The 16,469-nt window shown below is 39.0% G+C and overlaps 1 protein-coding gene across 2 annotated transcripts in view; it reads right to left on the bottom strand.

The window, feature by feature from the left end:
• The window catches only part of AnxB9 (Annexin B9), a 73,940-nt gene that overhangs the window by 55,802 nt on the left and 1,669 nt on the right, over positions 1–16,469 (bottom strand). For both annotated transcript variants that reach the window (XM_067143264.2, XM_067143263.2), the window contains exon 2: positions 10,467–10,512. In XM_067143264.2, coding sequence (XP_066999365.1) covers positions 10,467–10,496 — 30 coding nt within the window. In that variant the 5' untranslated portion in view covers positions 10,497–10,512. The remainder of the gene's footprint in view (positions 1–10,466; positions 10,513–16,469) is intronic.

Here is a 16,469-nt window from a genome sequence, read left to right as displayed (position 1 = left end):
GTCTGATAAAAACACGTTTATTTTTTTTAAAGATACCAAATACCTATTTCCACGTCTGTAACATCTTCAGTTTTTGAGATAATTTATAATTTAATTTATCCCCATTAAAAAGAATTCAATCCCTTTATCAGTCCTTCCCCCACAACCACCTCCCCATCTAAGTAGATTTTCCAAAAACAAAAATTACACGTTTATTTTTAAAGGAGATTCTAAATACCAATTTTTACGTCTTAACTTTTAAGTTTGAGGTATAGAAAGAATTCATCCCCCTTTTCACCCCCTTAGCGACGGAATACCGAAAAATCCTCCCTTAGTGAGCACTTACACTCTAATATAAATGTATCCCCAAAATTTCATTTATGCCAGTAGTTTTAGCTAGGCGATGATGAATCAGTCCGTCAGGACATATTGTTTTACATACATACATGTTAATGTGTGTGTGTGTGAGAGAGAGAGAGAGAGAGAGAGAGAGAGAGAGAGAGAGAGAGAGAGAGAGAGAGAGGGGGGGAGGGGGGGGCCTCCGTGGCTCAGGCGGCACGGTGCCGGCCTCTCACCGCTGGGTTCCTTAGTTCAAATCCCGGTCACTCCATCTGAGATTCGTGCTGGATAAAGTAGAGGCGGGACAGGTTTTTCTCCAGGTACTCCAGTTTTCCCTGTCATCTTTCATTCCAACAACACACTCAAATATAATTTCATTTCATTAATCATTGCCCCAGAGGAGTGCAACAGGCCTTGGCAGCCGGCACAATTCCTATCCTCGCCGCTAGAAGGGGGGCTTCATTCATTCCATTCCTGACCCAGTCAATGACTGGAAACAGGCTGTGAATTTTCCTATATATACATATATAGATAGATGGATAGATAGAGGGAGAGAGAGAGAAGGATAAGTACCATTGATGAGAAAATTCTTAAATGGAGCAAGAGGAACAATTCCCCACTTCTTTAATCTCTAGACGTCTCTCTTTCTTTAAAAAAGTAAACTTTAATAAAATAGTTCTGATTTCTATTAAAGGTTTCCTACTAATCTTTAGAAATAAAAACTAATGTTACAATAACCACATGATTCAAGACCTAAGCCATGGTAGATATTTCTTATATGATTTTATCACTAGAAATAATGAAACATTTCCCAAATGCACAGATTGTCAACTATAGACAAAGCAAACAAACCAATATTTTTAAATATTGAAGGTGTTACATAATTAAAAAACATAACAATAAATTTCATAAACTTGTCAGCAGATGTCTCAACCATGTTTCAGAAAATGAGGATTTTATCTTCATCTATGTGGAATTCATTTGGAGTTTGGGTGGGCCCATAGAATTCCCAGTGATCCACATACGACAGCTATGATGATGCTCAAGATTGTCTTCTGTGGTAAGTCTAACCATGTCCAGAACTATAGGAAGGACAGTACTATAGCACTTACCCCTAGCATTAGTCCTGTTTCCTCCAGGTGGTACTTATTGTTGCAGAAAAACACTTTCCTTCTTGTAGCTGGCCCATATGGTTTTCAAATTGGATGGTCGGGTCAATTATGTATCCCTTCTTGTTGTTGAAAGCTATTATACCAATACACTTTGTGCTGTTGGAGATGATACATCGTGGACATATTTGTACATATTCAAGCTCTTCCTCCACAGTTCATTGGCAATTAAAGATAGACTCTTCATTGTACCAGCATAGTCCAAGGATGTGAGTCAGTGTTTATCTGCGACATCGTTGACAGAAGCTGTCTAGATATCTGTCCAGAACAGTTCTAACTGGGGTGACGTTAGCCGTCATTTTAATTGTTTCACGTCATTCGCTGCAGGAAAGACCTTCAAGATGTTTGATTCAGCTGCTGGCGAGTGTATATTCTTTCTATAGCCCCACCCGATGATCTTGTAAGGTAAGAAAGACCAGATGGCCATTTTGCATTCTTACGTTCCTGTTACATAGTATTCAGTGAATTACTTTAGTACTTGAACAATTAGGTTCCCATGAGACAAGTTTGCCTTCAAGGATAACCCATGATTGCACAGGTAGTGTTCCTTGTGAATAAATAATTTTTATATAGAAGACGGCAAACAAGTGTTGGAGGCTAAGATAGAGGGAAAGAGGACAATAGGGAGGCCAAGTAGAAAAACATCCAAGCAACAACATAAGCAACAGTGGGCCAATATGCTACACAATGAGATGAAGAGTGTTAATCTTCACCCTAAAATGATATACAATCAAATCTAATGTATACAGGTGCCACATAATGAACCCTGCAAACCACTGATGAAAAAGAATAATATGATACAAAGAATGACACATTTACATAATACAATATATTATACCTGGCTTTTATTTTTTTACCAATTTATTGGTCAACACTTAATGGTGACTTTGGTCCAGTTTTACGGCTGGATGCCCTTACTGATGCCAACCCTATGTGGAAGATGTACTCTGGTATTTTGTGTTTCTGGTGGTGGTTCGTAGTGTGGAGTGCTGTATGTAGATGAAGGAAAGTGTATTAAGATGAACACAAATACCCAGCCCCTGAACCAGAGGAATTAACCATATGCAATCAAAATTGCTGCCTGCCCAGAAACTGAACCTGGGGCTGTCTGAAATCAAGGTCAATACACCGACTATTCAGCCAAGGAGCCAGACTGTAAGCTTACAACATATAAATTATCTTTATTAATTACAATATAAATATAGAACTTGTAACAGAACTAATTATATACTTGCAGAGCAATTCAATAATAATTTAAGAGATACTGGAAACAATACTATTTGCAACCAGCAGGAGAGGCTTCTCTGCCAAAGAAGGGCAAATTTTTCTGCAGTTATACTAAAAACCACAATTGAATTAATGAACACCCTGAGGCAATGGAGCAGTGTTTATAGGAGTATACTCATTCTTAACTGTATTCCAAATTGTACTTGCAGTCCTTCAAGCTGAGCAGCAGTTGCTCAGCAGGCCAAAGCCTATCAAGGCTGTAGTGCCTTAGAATTTTTGGGGGTTATTCTGAAAGTGTAGTTAAATGACAGGTGATAAAACTGAGAATAGATATGTGGAGGAGAGAATTCATTACATATTCAGTGCAGGAGATGTACAGCATAAAGCAGTTTGTATTTTTGGTAGCGCCAAGGATGGTGGTGCGTCAGCTTAAAAATGCTTCTAGAGGAGAGGTGTGTTCATTGCCAATACTAGAATCCCACCATCCAGAAATCTTGTGCCATTACCTGGAACCCTTTGCTGAACAGTCACTACCATTGGGTGCATTTTGTGAAGCATACCATCACTCCCTTAATTCAAGGCAGTTAGACATAACTGCCACTTCACTTAGCAAACGGGTCCTAACAAAAGAGTTATAACCTCAAATGTGAGACAATGGCTGACAAAACTGGAGACCCCACTATGCAGGGACTCACTACCTTCAAGAGGCTTTCTGATAAACACCCTTGACATGTTAGACCAATGTTTTTCTTCTGTCCCTTGCCAGGACATGCAATAAAGAAAAACTGTAAACAAAATCTAACCCATTCAGTTGATCAATCAATCAATCAATCAATCAATCAATCAATCAATCAAGATCTGTATTTATGGCAGTTGCCCAGGTGGCAGATTCACTATCTTGTTTTCCTAGCTTTTACTTACATGATTTCAAAGAAATTGGAAATTTATTGAACATCTCCCTTGGTAAGTTATTCCAATCCCTAACTCCCATTCCTATAAATTAATATTTGCCCCAATTTGTCCTCTTGAACTCCAACTTTATCTTCATATTGTGATCTTTCCTACTTTTAAAGACGCAACTCAAATTTATTCGTCTACTAATGTCATTCCACGCCATCTCTCCGCTGAGAGCTCGGAACATACCACTTACAGGTCATTATCCTCATGGTTACTCCGTATTGAATGATGTTATACCCAGCAATAATAAGTATTTCTCGTCCACCTATTCACTTATTTACAAGAGCGAAACATGTCCCTTAGAGAGATTAATTGTATGAAAGTGTAAACACCAAAAGGGTGATTTGTATTGAATAGGTGGACGAGAAATACTTATTATAATTGCTGGACATGCCACTTAGTTGGGCAGCTTGTCTTCTTTCTCCGAATTCTTCCCAGCCCAAACTTTGCAACATTTTCGTAACGCTATTCTTTTGTTGGAAATCACCCAGAAAAAAATCAAGCTGCTTTTCTTTGGATTTTTTCCAGTTCTTGAATTACAAGTAATCATGGTTAGGGTCCCATACACTAGTTGGGGTCTTACCAAAGACTTATATGCCCTCTCCTTTACATCCTTACCACAACCCCTTAACACCTTCATAACCATGTGCAGAGATCTGTATCCTTTATTTACAGTCCCATTTATGTGATTACCCCAATGAAGATCTTTCCTTACATTAACACCAAGATACTTACAATGATCCCCAAAAGGAACTTTCACCCCATCAATGCAGTAATTAAAACTGAGAGGACGTTTCCTATTTGTGAAAGTCACAACTCGACTTAACCCCGTTTACCATCATACCATTGCATACTGTCCATCTCACAATATTATCGAGGTCATGTTACAGCTGCTCACAATCTCATAACTTATTTATTACTCTATATAGAATAACATAATCCGCAAAAAGCCGTACCTCTGATTCCACTTCTTTACTCATATCATTTATATATAGGCCTATAAGAAAACAGCCTTGAGGAATTCCCCTCTTAATTATTACAGGGTCAGATAAAGCTTTGCTTACCCTAATTTTTTTTTTTTTTTTGCTAATTGCTTTATGTCGCACCGACACAGATAGGTCTTATGGCAACGATGGGACAGGGAAGGGCTAGGAGTGGGAAGGAAGCGGCCGTAGCCTTAATTAAGATACAGCCCCAGCATTTGCCTGGTGTGAAAATGGGAAACCACGGAAAACCATTTTCGGGGCTGCTGACAGTGGGGTTCGAACCTACTATCTCCCGAATACTGGATACTGGCCGCACTTAAGCGACTGCAGCTATCAAGCTCGGTCCCTAATTCTCTGAGATCTATTTTCTAGAAATATAGCAACCCATGAGTAACTCTTTTGTCTAGTCCAACTGCACCCATTTTTGCCAGTAGTCTCCCATGATCCACCCTATCAAATGCTTTAGACATGTCAATCGCGACACAGTCCATTTGACCTCCTGAATCCAAGATATCTGCTATATCTTGCTGGAATCCGACAAGTTGAGCTTCAGTGGTATAACCTTTCCTAAAACTGAGCTGTCTTCTATCGAACCAGTTATTAATTTTGCAAACATGTCTAATATAATCAGAAATAATGCCTTCCCAAAGCTTACATGCAACACATGTCAAACTTACTGGCCTGCAATTTTCAGCTTTATGTCTATCACCCTTTATACACAAGGGCTACTATAGCAACACTCCATTCATTTGGTATAGCTCCTTCAACCAAACAATAATCAAATAAGTACTTCAGATATGGTACTATATCCCAACCCATTGTTTTTAGTATATCCCCAGAAATCTTATCAATTCCAGCCGCTTTTCTAGTTTTCAACTTTTGTATCTTATTGTACATAAGATTGTCATCATATGTAAACTTTAATACGTCTTTAGCATTAGTCACCTCCTCTATCTGGACATTATCCTTGTAACCAACAACCTTTACATACTGCTGACTGTATACTTCTCCCTTTTGAAGATCCTTCCATACACACTCCCCTTGTTCATTAATGATTCCTGGAATGTCCTTGGAACCTGTTTCTGCCTTAAAGTGCCTATACATACCCTTCCATTTTTCACTAAAATTTGTATGACCACCAATTATGCTTGCCATCATGTTATCCTTAGCTGCCTTCTTTGCTAGATTCAATTTCCTAGTAAGTTCCCTCAATATCTCCTTACTTCCACAGCCATTTCTAACTCTACTTCTTTCCAATCTGCACCTCCTTCTTAGTCTCTATTTCTCTATTATAATAAGGTGGGTATTTACCATTCCTTACCACCTTTAAAGGTACAAACCTGTTTTCACATTCCTCAACAATTGCTTTAAACCCATCCCAGAGACTTTACATTTTTATTTACCGTTTTCCACCGATCATAATTATTTTTTAAAAACTGCCTCATGCCTGCTTTATCAGCCATATGGTACTGCCTAATAGTCCTACTTTTAAGACCTTTCTTTCTATCACATTTATTTTTAACTACAACAAAAAACAGCTTCATGATCACTAATACCATCTATTACTTTGGTTTCTCTATAAAGCTCATCTGGTTTTACCAGCACCATGTCCAGGATATTTTTCCCTCTAGTTGGTTCCATCACCGAGCTCAATAGCTGCAGTCGCTTAAGAGCGGCCAGTATCCAGTAATCGGGAGATAGTGGGTTCGAGCCCCGCTGTCGGCAGCCCTGAAGATGGTTTTCCGTGGTTTCCCATTTTCACACCAGGCAAATGCCGGGGCTGTACCTTAATTAAGGCCATGGCTGCTTTCTTCCACTTCCTAGGCCTTTCCTATCCCATTGTCGCGATAAGACATATCTGTTTCGGTGCGACGTAAAGCAAATAGCAAAAAAGTTGGTTCCATCACTTTCTGAGTCAGCTGTCCTTCCCATATCAGTTTATTTGCTATTTGTTGGTCATGCTTCCTGTCATTCTCATTTCCTTCCCAATTGACATTTGGTAAATTCAGATCTCCCGCTACAATCACATTCCTTTCCATGTCGTTTCCCCACATAGCTGATTATCTTATTAAATAATTCTGAATCCATGTCAGCGCTACCCTTTCCTGGTCTGTACACTCCAAAAGACATCAAGTTACCTATTATCTTTAGAAATGAGCCTTACACGTAAAATTTCTAGTTTGTCATCTTTAACTTTTTCGTAGCTTACAAATTCTTCTTTCACCAGAATGAATACTCCCCTTCCCACCATTCCTATCCTATCTCTATGATACACACTCCAGTTCCGTGAGAAAATTTCTGCATCCATTATATCATTTCTCAGCCATGATTCAACTCCTATTACAATGTCTGGTAAGTATATACCTACTAAATTACTTAATTCTAATCCTTTCTTTACAACACTTCTACAGTTCAACACTAACATTTTTATGTCACTAACTTATACATACCACTGCAGTTTAAGTGAAGGCCATCTGAGCGCAGATCTCTACCTCCTACCCACCCATTAGGATCTAGAAATTTCACTCCCATTTTCCCACATATGCACTCCATAGTTTAATTTAAATCCCCAATCACCCTCCAGTCAGTATCCCTCCTACACAGTATTCCATTGATAATCTCCGCTTCCTTAAACTTCACCCATGCTGCATTTACCAGATCCCATACGTCCCCATCTATGTTGGTACTTATACCAGCTTCCCTTACGTTGTTGGTACCAACATGAAACACTACCACCTTCTCCTTCCCCTTCTTTTCTACTTTCTTCAACATCTGCCTCAACCTAATTCCTGGATAACACTCTACCAGGGTTCCCTTTCCTCCACACACTTTCCCCACATGTCTAACGATGGAATCCCCCATGACCAGAGCCTCAACCCTACCCACCTCATTTGCTCCCCTCCCCTCCTGGTCAGCCCTATCTTTCCTGATAGCTGCAGAAGCTACTTCCTCCTCCCTTTTCTACCTCCCATGACCCTGTTCCTCCTGTCTTTTCCTACCCTCTACTCTACATTTCCCTTTCCTACCTTTTCCCTTCCTCCTACCTCCACACCTCTCAGCAACAGTTCCCTTTTCCTCATCTTCCCTCTGTTCTACCTGGAGTGACTCGTACTGATTTCTCACAGACACCTGTCCTGAATTCTGATCCTGAATAGAGCCCTTAGCCTGCAATCTCCTTCCCCTTAGAACATTAGACCATCTGTCTTCTACAATTCCCCCCTTTCCTTCCCATCCCTCTTTTACACCTACTGTAACCTGTACATTGTTTGAGGGAGGCCTACCTTCCTTCCTTCCTGTCTTCTGCAAGAATCCTAATTATCTCCCTCAAACTCCCAACTCCCTCATACCCCTCAATGCCTCGCCGCACCAACAATTCCTACCTTTGCACTCCTTAGCCATTCTTTATGGAAAAAATGAAAATAAAATGAAAAATAAAATAACATGTGCAAAAAAAATGAACGGAAAGATTTATTGTCTAGGTTAGTACTCTAAGATCACACGACAATAAGGTAATTAATATATTACTACACTAAATTACTACTTAGTCATACTCTTTTTATCCTACAACACCCTAACAGGATAAAAACTGCTGTTAATTACTGAATACCAAAAGGAATGCACAAGAATTACACAACTCTAAACTGCAGTTAAGCCTATCCTAATTACAACAACAGAATTATAGTAAGAGAGTTTCTATGGATACCTCTACTATACTACACAAACATTTTACAATAATAAAATAAGCATGCTAATTTCTAATAAGATATTACTCTTATACTATTGTACAGTACACTACAATAATTTTAAACTACGTTCAGACGTATCCTAATTACAATACCAGTACCGTATGTCACTACTAACCACAAACAGAAATGAAAATTGCACAAGTACATATGGACGCTCTTATCAGCACTCTTATACAGTAGCAACAAAGGAGCATCACCCTACATCGAACCTACATCTCTAATCTCTGGTGCCCCTCATCCTAGGACTGTACCCTCAAATCTTGCATAGCCATAATATCAGACCTTTTCAGGTGATACCAATTTTACTTAAATGAGTGTTGTTAGATTTCTATGAAAGTTTGATAAAAATTGCTTTGTGATGCCCACAAAACCCAGATCTTACACAATGTGAATTTTACTAGCCAGGAAATGAAGAGACAGAGAGCAAATCAGTCCCTACACATCAGAACTAAAACATAAAATTCAGCATGAGGTTGACCGAGCAAATTGGCCATGTGGTTAGGGGCACACAGCTATGAGCCTGTATTCGGGAGATAGTGGGTTCGAACACCACTATCGGCAGCTCTGAAGAGGGTATTCCAAGGTTTGCTGTTTTCACACTAGACAAATGCTGGAGCTGTACCTTAATTAAAGCCATGATTGCTTCCTTTCCACTCCTACCCCTTACCTATTCCATCGCTACTGTAAGATCTATCTGTGTCGGTGCAAAGTAAAACCAACTGTAAAAAAATAAAGCACAGGTTAGAAGTATTTCTCCAGAATGGCTGAAACATGTCTAAGAACAAGTTTAAACAGAGCTTTGTTTATCAGAATGACACTCATTTACAGAGTATTCTGAAAGGGAAGTTCTATTACATATTTACCTACATTTGTGTTATTTTGATTCATCTTCACTGTCACTTGTTGTGATGACTTCAGAGTGGTCTCTATAATCAGTGAACTTGACAAATGAAAGCCTTATGTCTTTTGCATTCTTACCAAAGGTAACTGTGACCCTCTTATGGGTGGGTGCAGCAGAATACATCCTTAGTATCTTCTGCCTGTCATAAGAAATGACTAAACAGGGTAACACCCAAGGGCTCTTAATTCAGAGCATGGGTTGGCAACCACAGGGACTCTGGCTGAGTATGACATTGTTTCCATTTACTTGTGTCAGACTTCTAGTTTCTAACTTTCCTGTCCTACCCTCCTTTAGTCAACACCCATTCTCTTTCAACCCTGATATTATTAGGAGGTGTCAGGTCTACGAAGTCTCGTTTCAAATGCTCTTCGTGGCCAATCCCTTTCTTCCGACGCTTTCATTCTTCCAAGGGTCAGAAGTCTTCCATCTTTTCCTATGATTAATGTTAAGAGGGGATGGTTGTCTATCTATACTTCCTATTAAACCAATCACCAGACCACTTCTCTTTCCCTCTAAATTTCACAATTTAGCTGGTTTTATTAAACATATATACTTAATTTATTGTAAAAACAAAAATGAAATCCGAGGCACCTCAACCAATTAAGGGCCTTAGCCAGCCATGTGGCCTACAGATACTGGAGTGTTACGACATCCTCAGCTGTACCGCTTGGCTTTCGCGACACTCTGTTGGACTCACGAGGCCTCAGCCAGAATTAAAATCTCTGGACTGGCTGGGAATCAAAAGCGGGCCTACTTAATGTAAAATGCAGTCCGGCCCCGCAGTGTAGGGGGCAACGCGTCCGCCTGTCACCTGGCGGCCCCGGGTTTGATTCCCAGCCGGGTCAGGGTTTTTTAATTGAAAATGATTAATATCCCTGGCCTGGGGACTGGGTATTTATGTCTTCCTTAATGTTCCTTTCCTCACATTCAACACTTTACACTTCCGCCATTTACAAAATACACACAGGTTAATCACATGGTGCAAGTAGGGACAAAAAATCTTTCTATGTTGACGCCCTGAACAAATGTTTTTTTTTTTTTTTTAATGTAAAATGTAGGATTATTTGTTGTGTAACTTGGACACATAGAAATCTACTCTGAATATTAATTTTCAATGTTTGTTGTATTTAATTTTTATAGCCTCAAAGTTGCCAATTCTTACCTTGAAGGGATAATACTGCTGAGAACTCATTGTTTTACACTTCTTCCTGGAAAGAAAGAAAATATTACTTATAATCAGCACACACACTTTCACATTATAAATCAACATCCTTACGATTTTAGAAAGAAAAAAAAATGACCTTCAAATCCATAATTCTTGCTGTGTTCTGCACTGCATTACAAATCCAACTATTTTTACAATACAGTATAAGAGTGAAATAATAATTTAATAACATTTATCTAAATTATTTTCAGTAAGAAATTTCCATCTGTGGAATTAATATTTCCAATGAAAAGTAATAGTTTTACTACAGGTTTGATTATAAACAAGTTACCTACTGCTATGAATAATGAAAAGGAACAAACAAGCCAAAAATTAATGGAAAGACACAATAAGACAAACAATGACAAGTAAACATAAGAAGAGGAAGCAAGAAAAGATGGGAGAGGACAATCTCCACTTCTTCATACACCGCTATCTTCTCATCAATCCCAATTCTTCTACATCCATTTCATATCAGCAACTAACAAGCTTGTTTCAACACTTATTGAGGGGGCATTTTGACAGATCTTTAGTTTTGATGTGGGAAGTGTGGAATAAACACAGGAAAAGGGAAGAGATGAACATCAGATTTTCAATTTGGCCCAAGCAATTAGGAAATACTATAAGAGGAGTAGGCAGTTATACTTATTTTTCATAGTTCTAAAGAAAGCAAATGGTAGAAAATCAAAGAAAATTATGTTTACCATTCTAAGGGTTAAGGGATCAGAATTAGGTTATTATAGATGATAAAAAGGATTTATGTTGGCAATCAGGCTGTGGTGAGAACTGATGGGAGAAAGTTTATACAGTTATAGGATTCAGTCCATTATTGTTCATTATTTTCATGAATCCTTTATTGAAAAGAGAAAAATGGCAGGAAGGGGTTCAGCTGAGTGAAAATGTAGTAATCAGTTTGGCTAATGCCAATGATTGGTCTTAATAACAGCATTATAGTGCATGGTCTCTCTTGATAACCAAAATAAATACAACAAACAAATGTAAACTTCACCTCATGCTACGGTTTCTTAAAGTTCCTTAATACACATTTGTCCAATAAAAAGTAGGGTTATGTTAAAGGTCAGTTTGTAGCAACTTATCATTTAAACTGATTCTAAAACCATGAAGTATGCCCTTTTATTGGTAAAGTGCAAATAAAAACTTCTGTGTATTAACTAATCTAGCTGTGATAATGTGCCTTTTCTTTTTGGTTATGCTCTGGGACTATGAAATTTTCAGCTCATCATTTTTTGCATTTGGTGATGTACTTATGATGTGCATTTCCCCAGGATGGTAGTATAGTAACTAAACTAAGTGAAGGAAACCTAATGCAGTAGCCATCCTGCAGTCTAGGCGTAGTGGGCATGCCTCTTTGCTGGAGGCTCTGGGTTCAATTCTTGGCCAGGTCAAAGATTTTTACCTGGATCTGAGGCCAGTTTGAAGTCCACTCGCTCTAAGTGAAAGCAATTGAGGAGATATCTGATAGTGAGATAGGGATCCTGGTCTAGAAAGACAAGAATAACAGACAAAAGGATTCTTCACACTGACCACACGGTACCTCAAAATCTGCAGGCCTTCAGCAGACCAAACCCCATCAGGGATGTCAGATAAAAATGTTTGCTGATACAAACCAGTGAGAACAATGGCAGTAGATCACTTGTAAAGGAAAAATTAAGACTTAGGAGTGCACCAGATGGATGAAGCTTTGCGTATGAACTGGCATTGGCAGAGGGGTCAAGGGAGGCAAATTGAGGATAGCCTACTTAGGACAATAATGGGCTCTGCTATGGACAGCAAGGGAAGCAAAAGAAACATATGAGAAAATGTTAAGATAAGAGTTTTAATGATTGCAAGGAAAGGGGTGTATAAGACTAGTTGTAAACTGAGGATCGTTTATATACAGAGGCTTGAAGACCGAATGCTGAAATATAGAACTGTCTATTCTGAATATGTATGTATTAATATTATTATAAAGATGGTAGTAAGATGCATAATGTGTTCAATAAAGTGTCTCTTGCAAGGAAGAAACAATATCTCTTAGAGTATGTTGGCTGGGCTCTGTAGCTGACATGGAAGACCACTGGCCTTCTGAGCCAAACTTGGTAGGTTCGATCCTGGCTCAGTCCGGTGGTATTTGAAGATGCTCAAATACGTCAGCCCTGTGTCTGTAGATTTACTGGCAGATAAAATAACTCCTGTGGGACTAAATTCTGACACCTCGGCGCGTCTGAAAACTGTAAAAGTAGTTAGTGGGACGTAAATACAATAACATTACTATTATTACTATTATTATTATTATTATTATTATTATTACTACTACTACTACACATCCACGGTATCCCTGCCTGTCATAAAAGATGATAAATGGGACCCCAAGGGATCTGAACTATGGAAGACTAGTTGGTGACCACAAGGCCCCAAGCCAAATCTGGCATTGCTTCCAATTACTTGTGCCAGGCTCCTCATTTTCATCTTTCCTATCTGAACTATACTTTGGTCAACCCTTGCTCCTTTTCATTCCTGACAGTATTAAGTTAGTAAAACCTAAGCTTTAGTTTTCACGTCCTTCCCTTTCTCTTGGAGAAACCTTTATTCCTTAAAGTGTCGAACCGCTTCTTTTTTCTCTTCTGATAAGTGTTAAGAGAGGATGGTTGCCCACTTGTACATCCCCTTTTTAAAACAATTACCACCACCCCTTAAGGAGTCTTTCAGACCTCTTCCTTTTCCTCTTCTGATTAGAGTTACAGTAAGGGAAGATAGTTTTCTACATACTTTCTCTTAAAACTGGTAATCACCACCTTCACCATTATCTGAGAGTAATCAGTGGAGTATCACAAGTGTGAAGCGTTCTTCTGGCCTCTAAATTCTCCAGATATGTATCTTATTTAACAATAAAGGGACGAGTCAGAAAGTAGCCGAGTGTTACATTGGTGACAAGGCAAGTACCATTATGGCGCAACATAATATTGGTATAAAATTATGTCAACATACAATGGGAAACAGAATTGTACTGTTTAGCAATATATTTGTGGGCTAGAAAATTAGTACCCTATATCTAACAGCAAAGGGAAAGGCAGAGTCTGCGGTAGGGCTCTTCATCAGGAATACCATTGCACACAACATAGTTTCTGTTAGGCACGTAAATGAGCGAATGATGTGGGTAGATTTGGCAGTTGCAGGAATTAGGACAAGAATTGTGTCTGTGTATTCACCATGTGAGGGTGCAGATGAAGATGAAGTTGACAAGTTTTATGAAGCATTAAGTGACATCGTGGTCAGGGTCAACAGCAAGGATAGAATAGTGCTAATGGGCGATTTCAATGCGAGAGTTGGGAATACAACTGAAGGATATGAAAGGGTGACTGGTAAATGTGGGAAAGATATTGAAGCTAATGGGAATGGGAAGAGTTTGCTGGACTTCTGTGCTAGTATGGGTTTAGCAGTTACGAATACATTCTTCAAGCATAAGGCTATTCATCGCTACACATGGGAGGCTAGAGGTACCAGATCCATAATAGACTATATCTTAACCGACTTCGAATTCAGGAAATCTGTTATGCCTATTGCTCACGGTAAAATGTTTCGTAAAATTTGTTGTACAATTAATTTTATAAAATTTTGGTAAAAACAAGTTGTGTTGCTCACGGTAAAATTATTTTAAAAATCTGTCGAGGCATCAGGATGGCCATCTATGAACTCGCTTCTGAACTAAGATTTGTATGTGCTGCCGTCTATCGATAAACTTTTAAACCAAGAATCAGCTGTTCAACTTACAGTGTGTTTGAAAGTAAGGCTCCAACAAACAAAGCAAAACTTGCTGCTTTAGCTGCACTTATTATGTTGTACAGTGGTAAAAAGGAAGAAAAGAAATGCCAGGAAAACTGGACTCGGGATTGGATCAAAAGAGGAGAAGAAGGTAGAGGATTGCTGTCCTTGGTCGAAAATTAGTTGAGGTTAGAGGACCAGTGTTCATATAGGGATTTGGCGATTGTGTTTTCCGCCTCTCTTCTTGCATTTCTGTTGTGGTAAAGTGGTGTTTTAACTTCGTACAAACAAGGATATTTCTGATATTCGTCAGTAAAACACTAACAGCTTCCTTAGTCCTCCCGGATCCTGTCATTTTAGAAAGAAGTGTTTGTTTACAATCGAGCTTCACAATCTTCTCACGACGTAGCGCCAACATCATCTTGATGTCAGCTTCGCTGATTGGTTCGTTTCATAAAATTAATTTTACGGAATAGAACATGTCCTATTTTATGAAATGTTTTATGAAATGTTTTACAAAACATGAATTTGACCGTGAGCAACAGAAATTTTAAAAAATTAAATTACTGTACAATAAATTTGACAGAAAATGTTACCGTGAGCAACAGGCATTAGGAATGTACGAGTTTTCCGGGGATTTTTCGTTGATACAGACCATTATCTGATATGTAGTGAACTAAGTATCTCTAGGCCTAGGGTAGAGAAAGTGAAATCTGTCTGCAAACGAATAAGGGCAGAAATTTCCAGGGTGAGGAAATTAGAAGTACATGGATATGATTAGTGAGAAAATTTCAAACAGTGGACAGTAAGCAGGTTCAGGATATAGAAAGTGAATGGGTGGCACACAGGAATGCTGTAGTAGAAACAGCAAGGGAATGCCTAGGAACAACTGTGTGTACAGATGGGAAAAGGCGAACATTTTGGTGGAATGATGAAGTGAGAGCAGCTTGTAAACGTAAAAAAGAAGGCTTATCAGAAATGGCTCCAAACAAGGGCCGAGACAGACAGGTATTTGTACGTAGATGAAAGAAATAGAGGAAAACAAATAGTTGTTGAATCCAAAAAGAAGTCGTGGGAAGATTTTGGTAATAACCTGGAAAGGCTAGGTCAAGCAGCAGGGAAACCTTTTTGGACAGTAATAAAGAATCTTAGGAAGGGAGGGAAAATGGAAATGAACAGTGTTTTGAGTAATTCAGGTGAACTCATAATAGATCCCAGGGAATCACTGGAGAGGTGGAGGGAATATTATGAACATCTTCTCAATGTAAAAGGAAATCATCCTGGTGGTGTTGTGAACAGCCAAGCTCATGGGGAGGAAGAAAATGTTGGTGAAATTACACTTGAGGAAGTGGAAAGGATGGTAAATAAACTCCATTGTCATAAAGCAGCAGGAATAGATGAAATTAGACCTGAAATGGTGAAGTATAGTGGGAAGGCAGGGATGAAATGGCTTCACAGAGTAGTAAAATTAGCAAGGAGTGTTGGTAAGGTACCTTCAGATTGGACAAAAGCAGTAATTGCACCTATCTATAAGCAAGGGAGCAGGAAGGATTGCAACAACTATCGAGGTATCTCGTTGATTAGTATACCAGGCAAAGTATTCACTGGCATCTTGGAAGTGAGGGTGCGATCAGTTGTTGAGAGAAAGTTGGATGAAAACCAGTGTGGTTTCAGACCACAGAAAGGCTGTCAGGATCAGATTTTCAGTATGCGCCAGGTAACTGAAAAATGCTACGAGAGGAATAGGCAGTTGTGTTTATGTTTCGTAGATCTAGAGAAAGCATATGACTGGGTACCGAGGGAAAGGATGTTCGCTATACTGGGGGACTGCGGAATTAAAGATTAGATAATTAAAATCAATCAATGGCATTTATGTTGACAATTGGGCTTCAGTGAGAATTGATGGTAGAATGAGTTCTTGGTTCCAGGTACTTGCAGGGGTTAGACAAGGCTGCAATCTTTCACCTTTGCTGTTCGTAGTTTACATGGATCATCTGCTGAAAGATATAAAATGGCAAGGAGGGATTCAGTTAGGTGGAAATGTAGTAAGCAGTCTGGCCTATGCTGACGACTTGGTCTTAATGGCAGATTGTGCTGAAAGCCTGCAGTCTAATATCTTGGAACTTGAAAAGAGGTGCAATGAGTATGGTATGAAAATTAGCTTCTCGAAGACTAAATTGATGTCAGTAGGTAAGAAAT

Source organism: Anabrus simplex, chromosome 3 (genome assembly GCF_040414725.1).
Source record: "Anabrus simplex isolate iqAnaSimp1 chromosome 3, ASM4041472v1, whole genome shotgun sequence".
Classification (NCBI taxonomy): Eukaryota; Metazoa; Arthropoda; class Insecta; order Orthoptera; family Tettigoniidae; genus Anabrus; species Anabrus simplex.
This window is presented reverse-complemented; position numbering and strand designations above follow the sequence as displayed.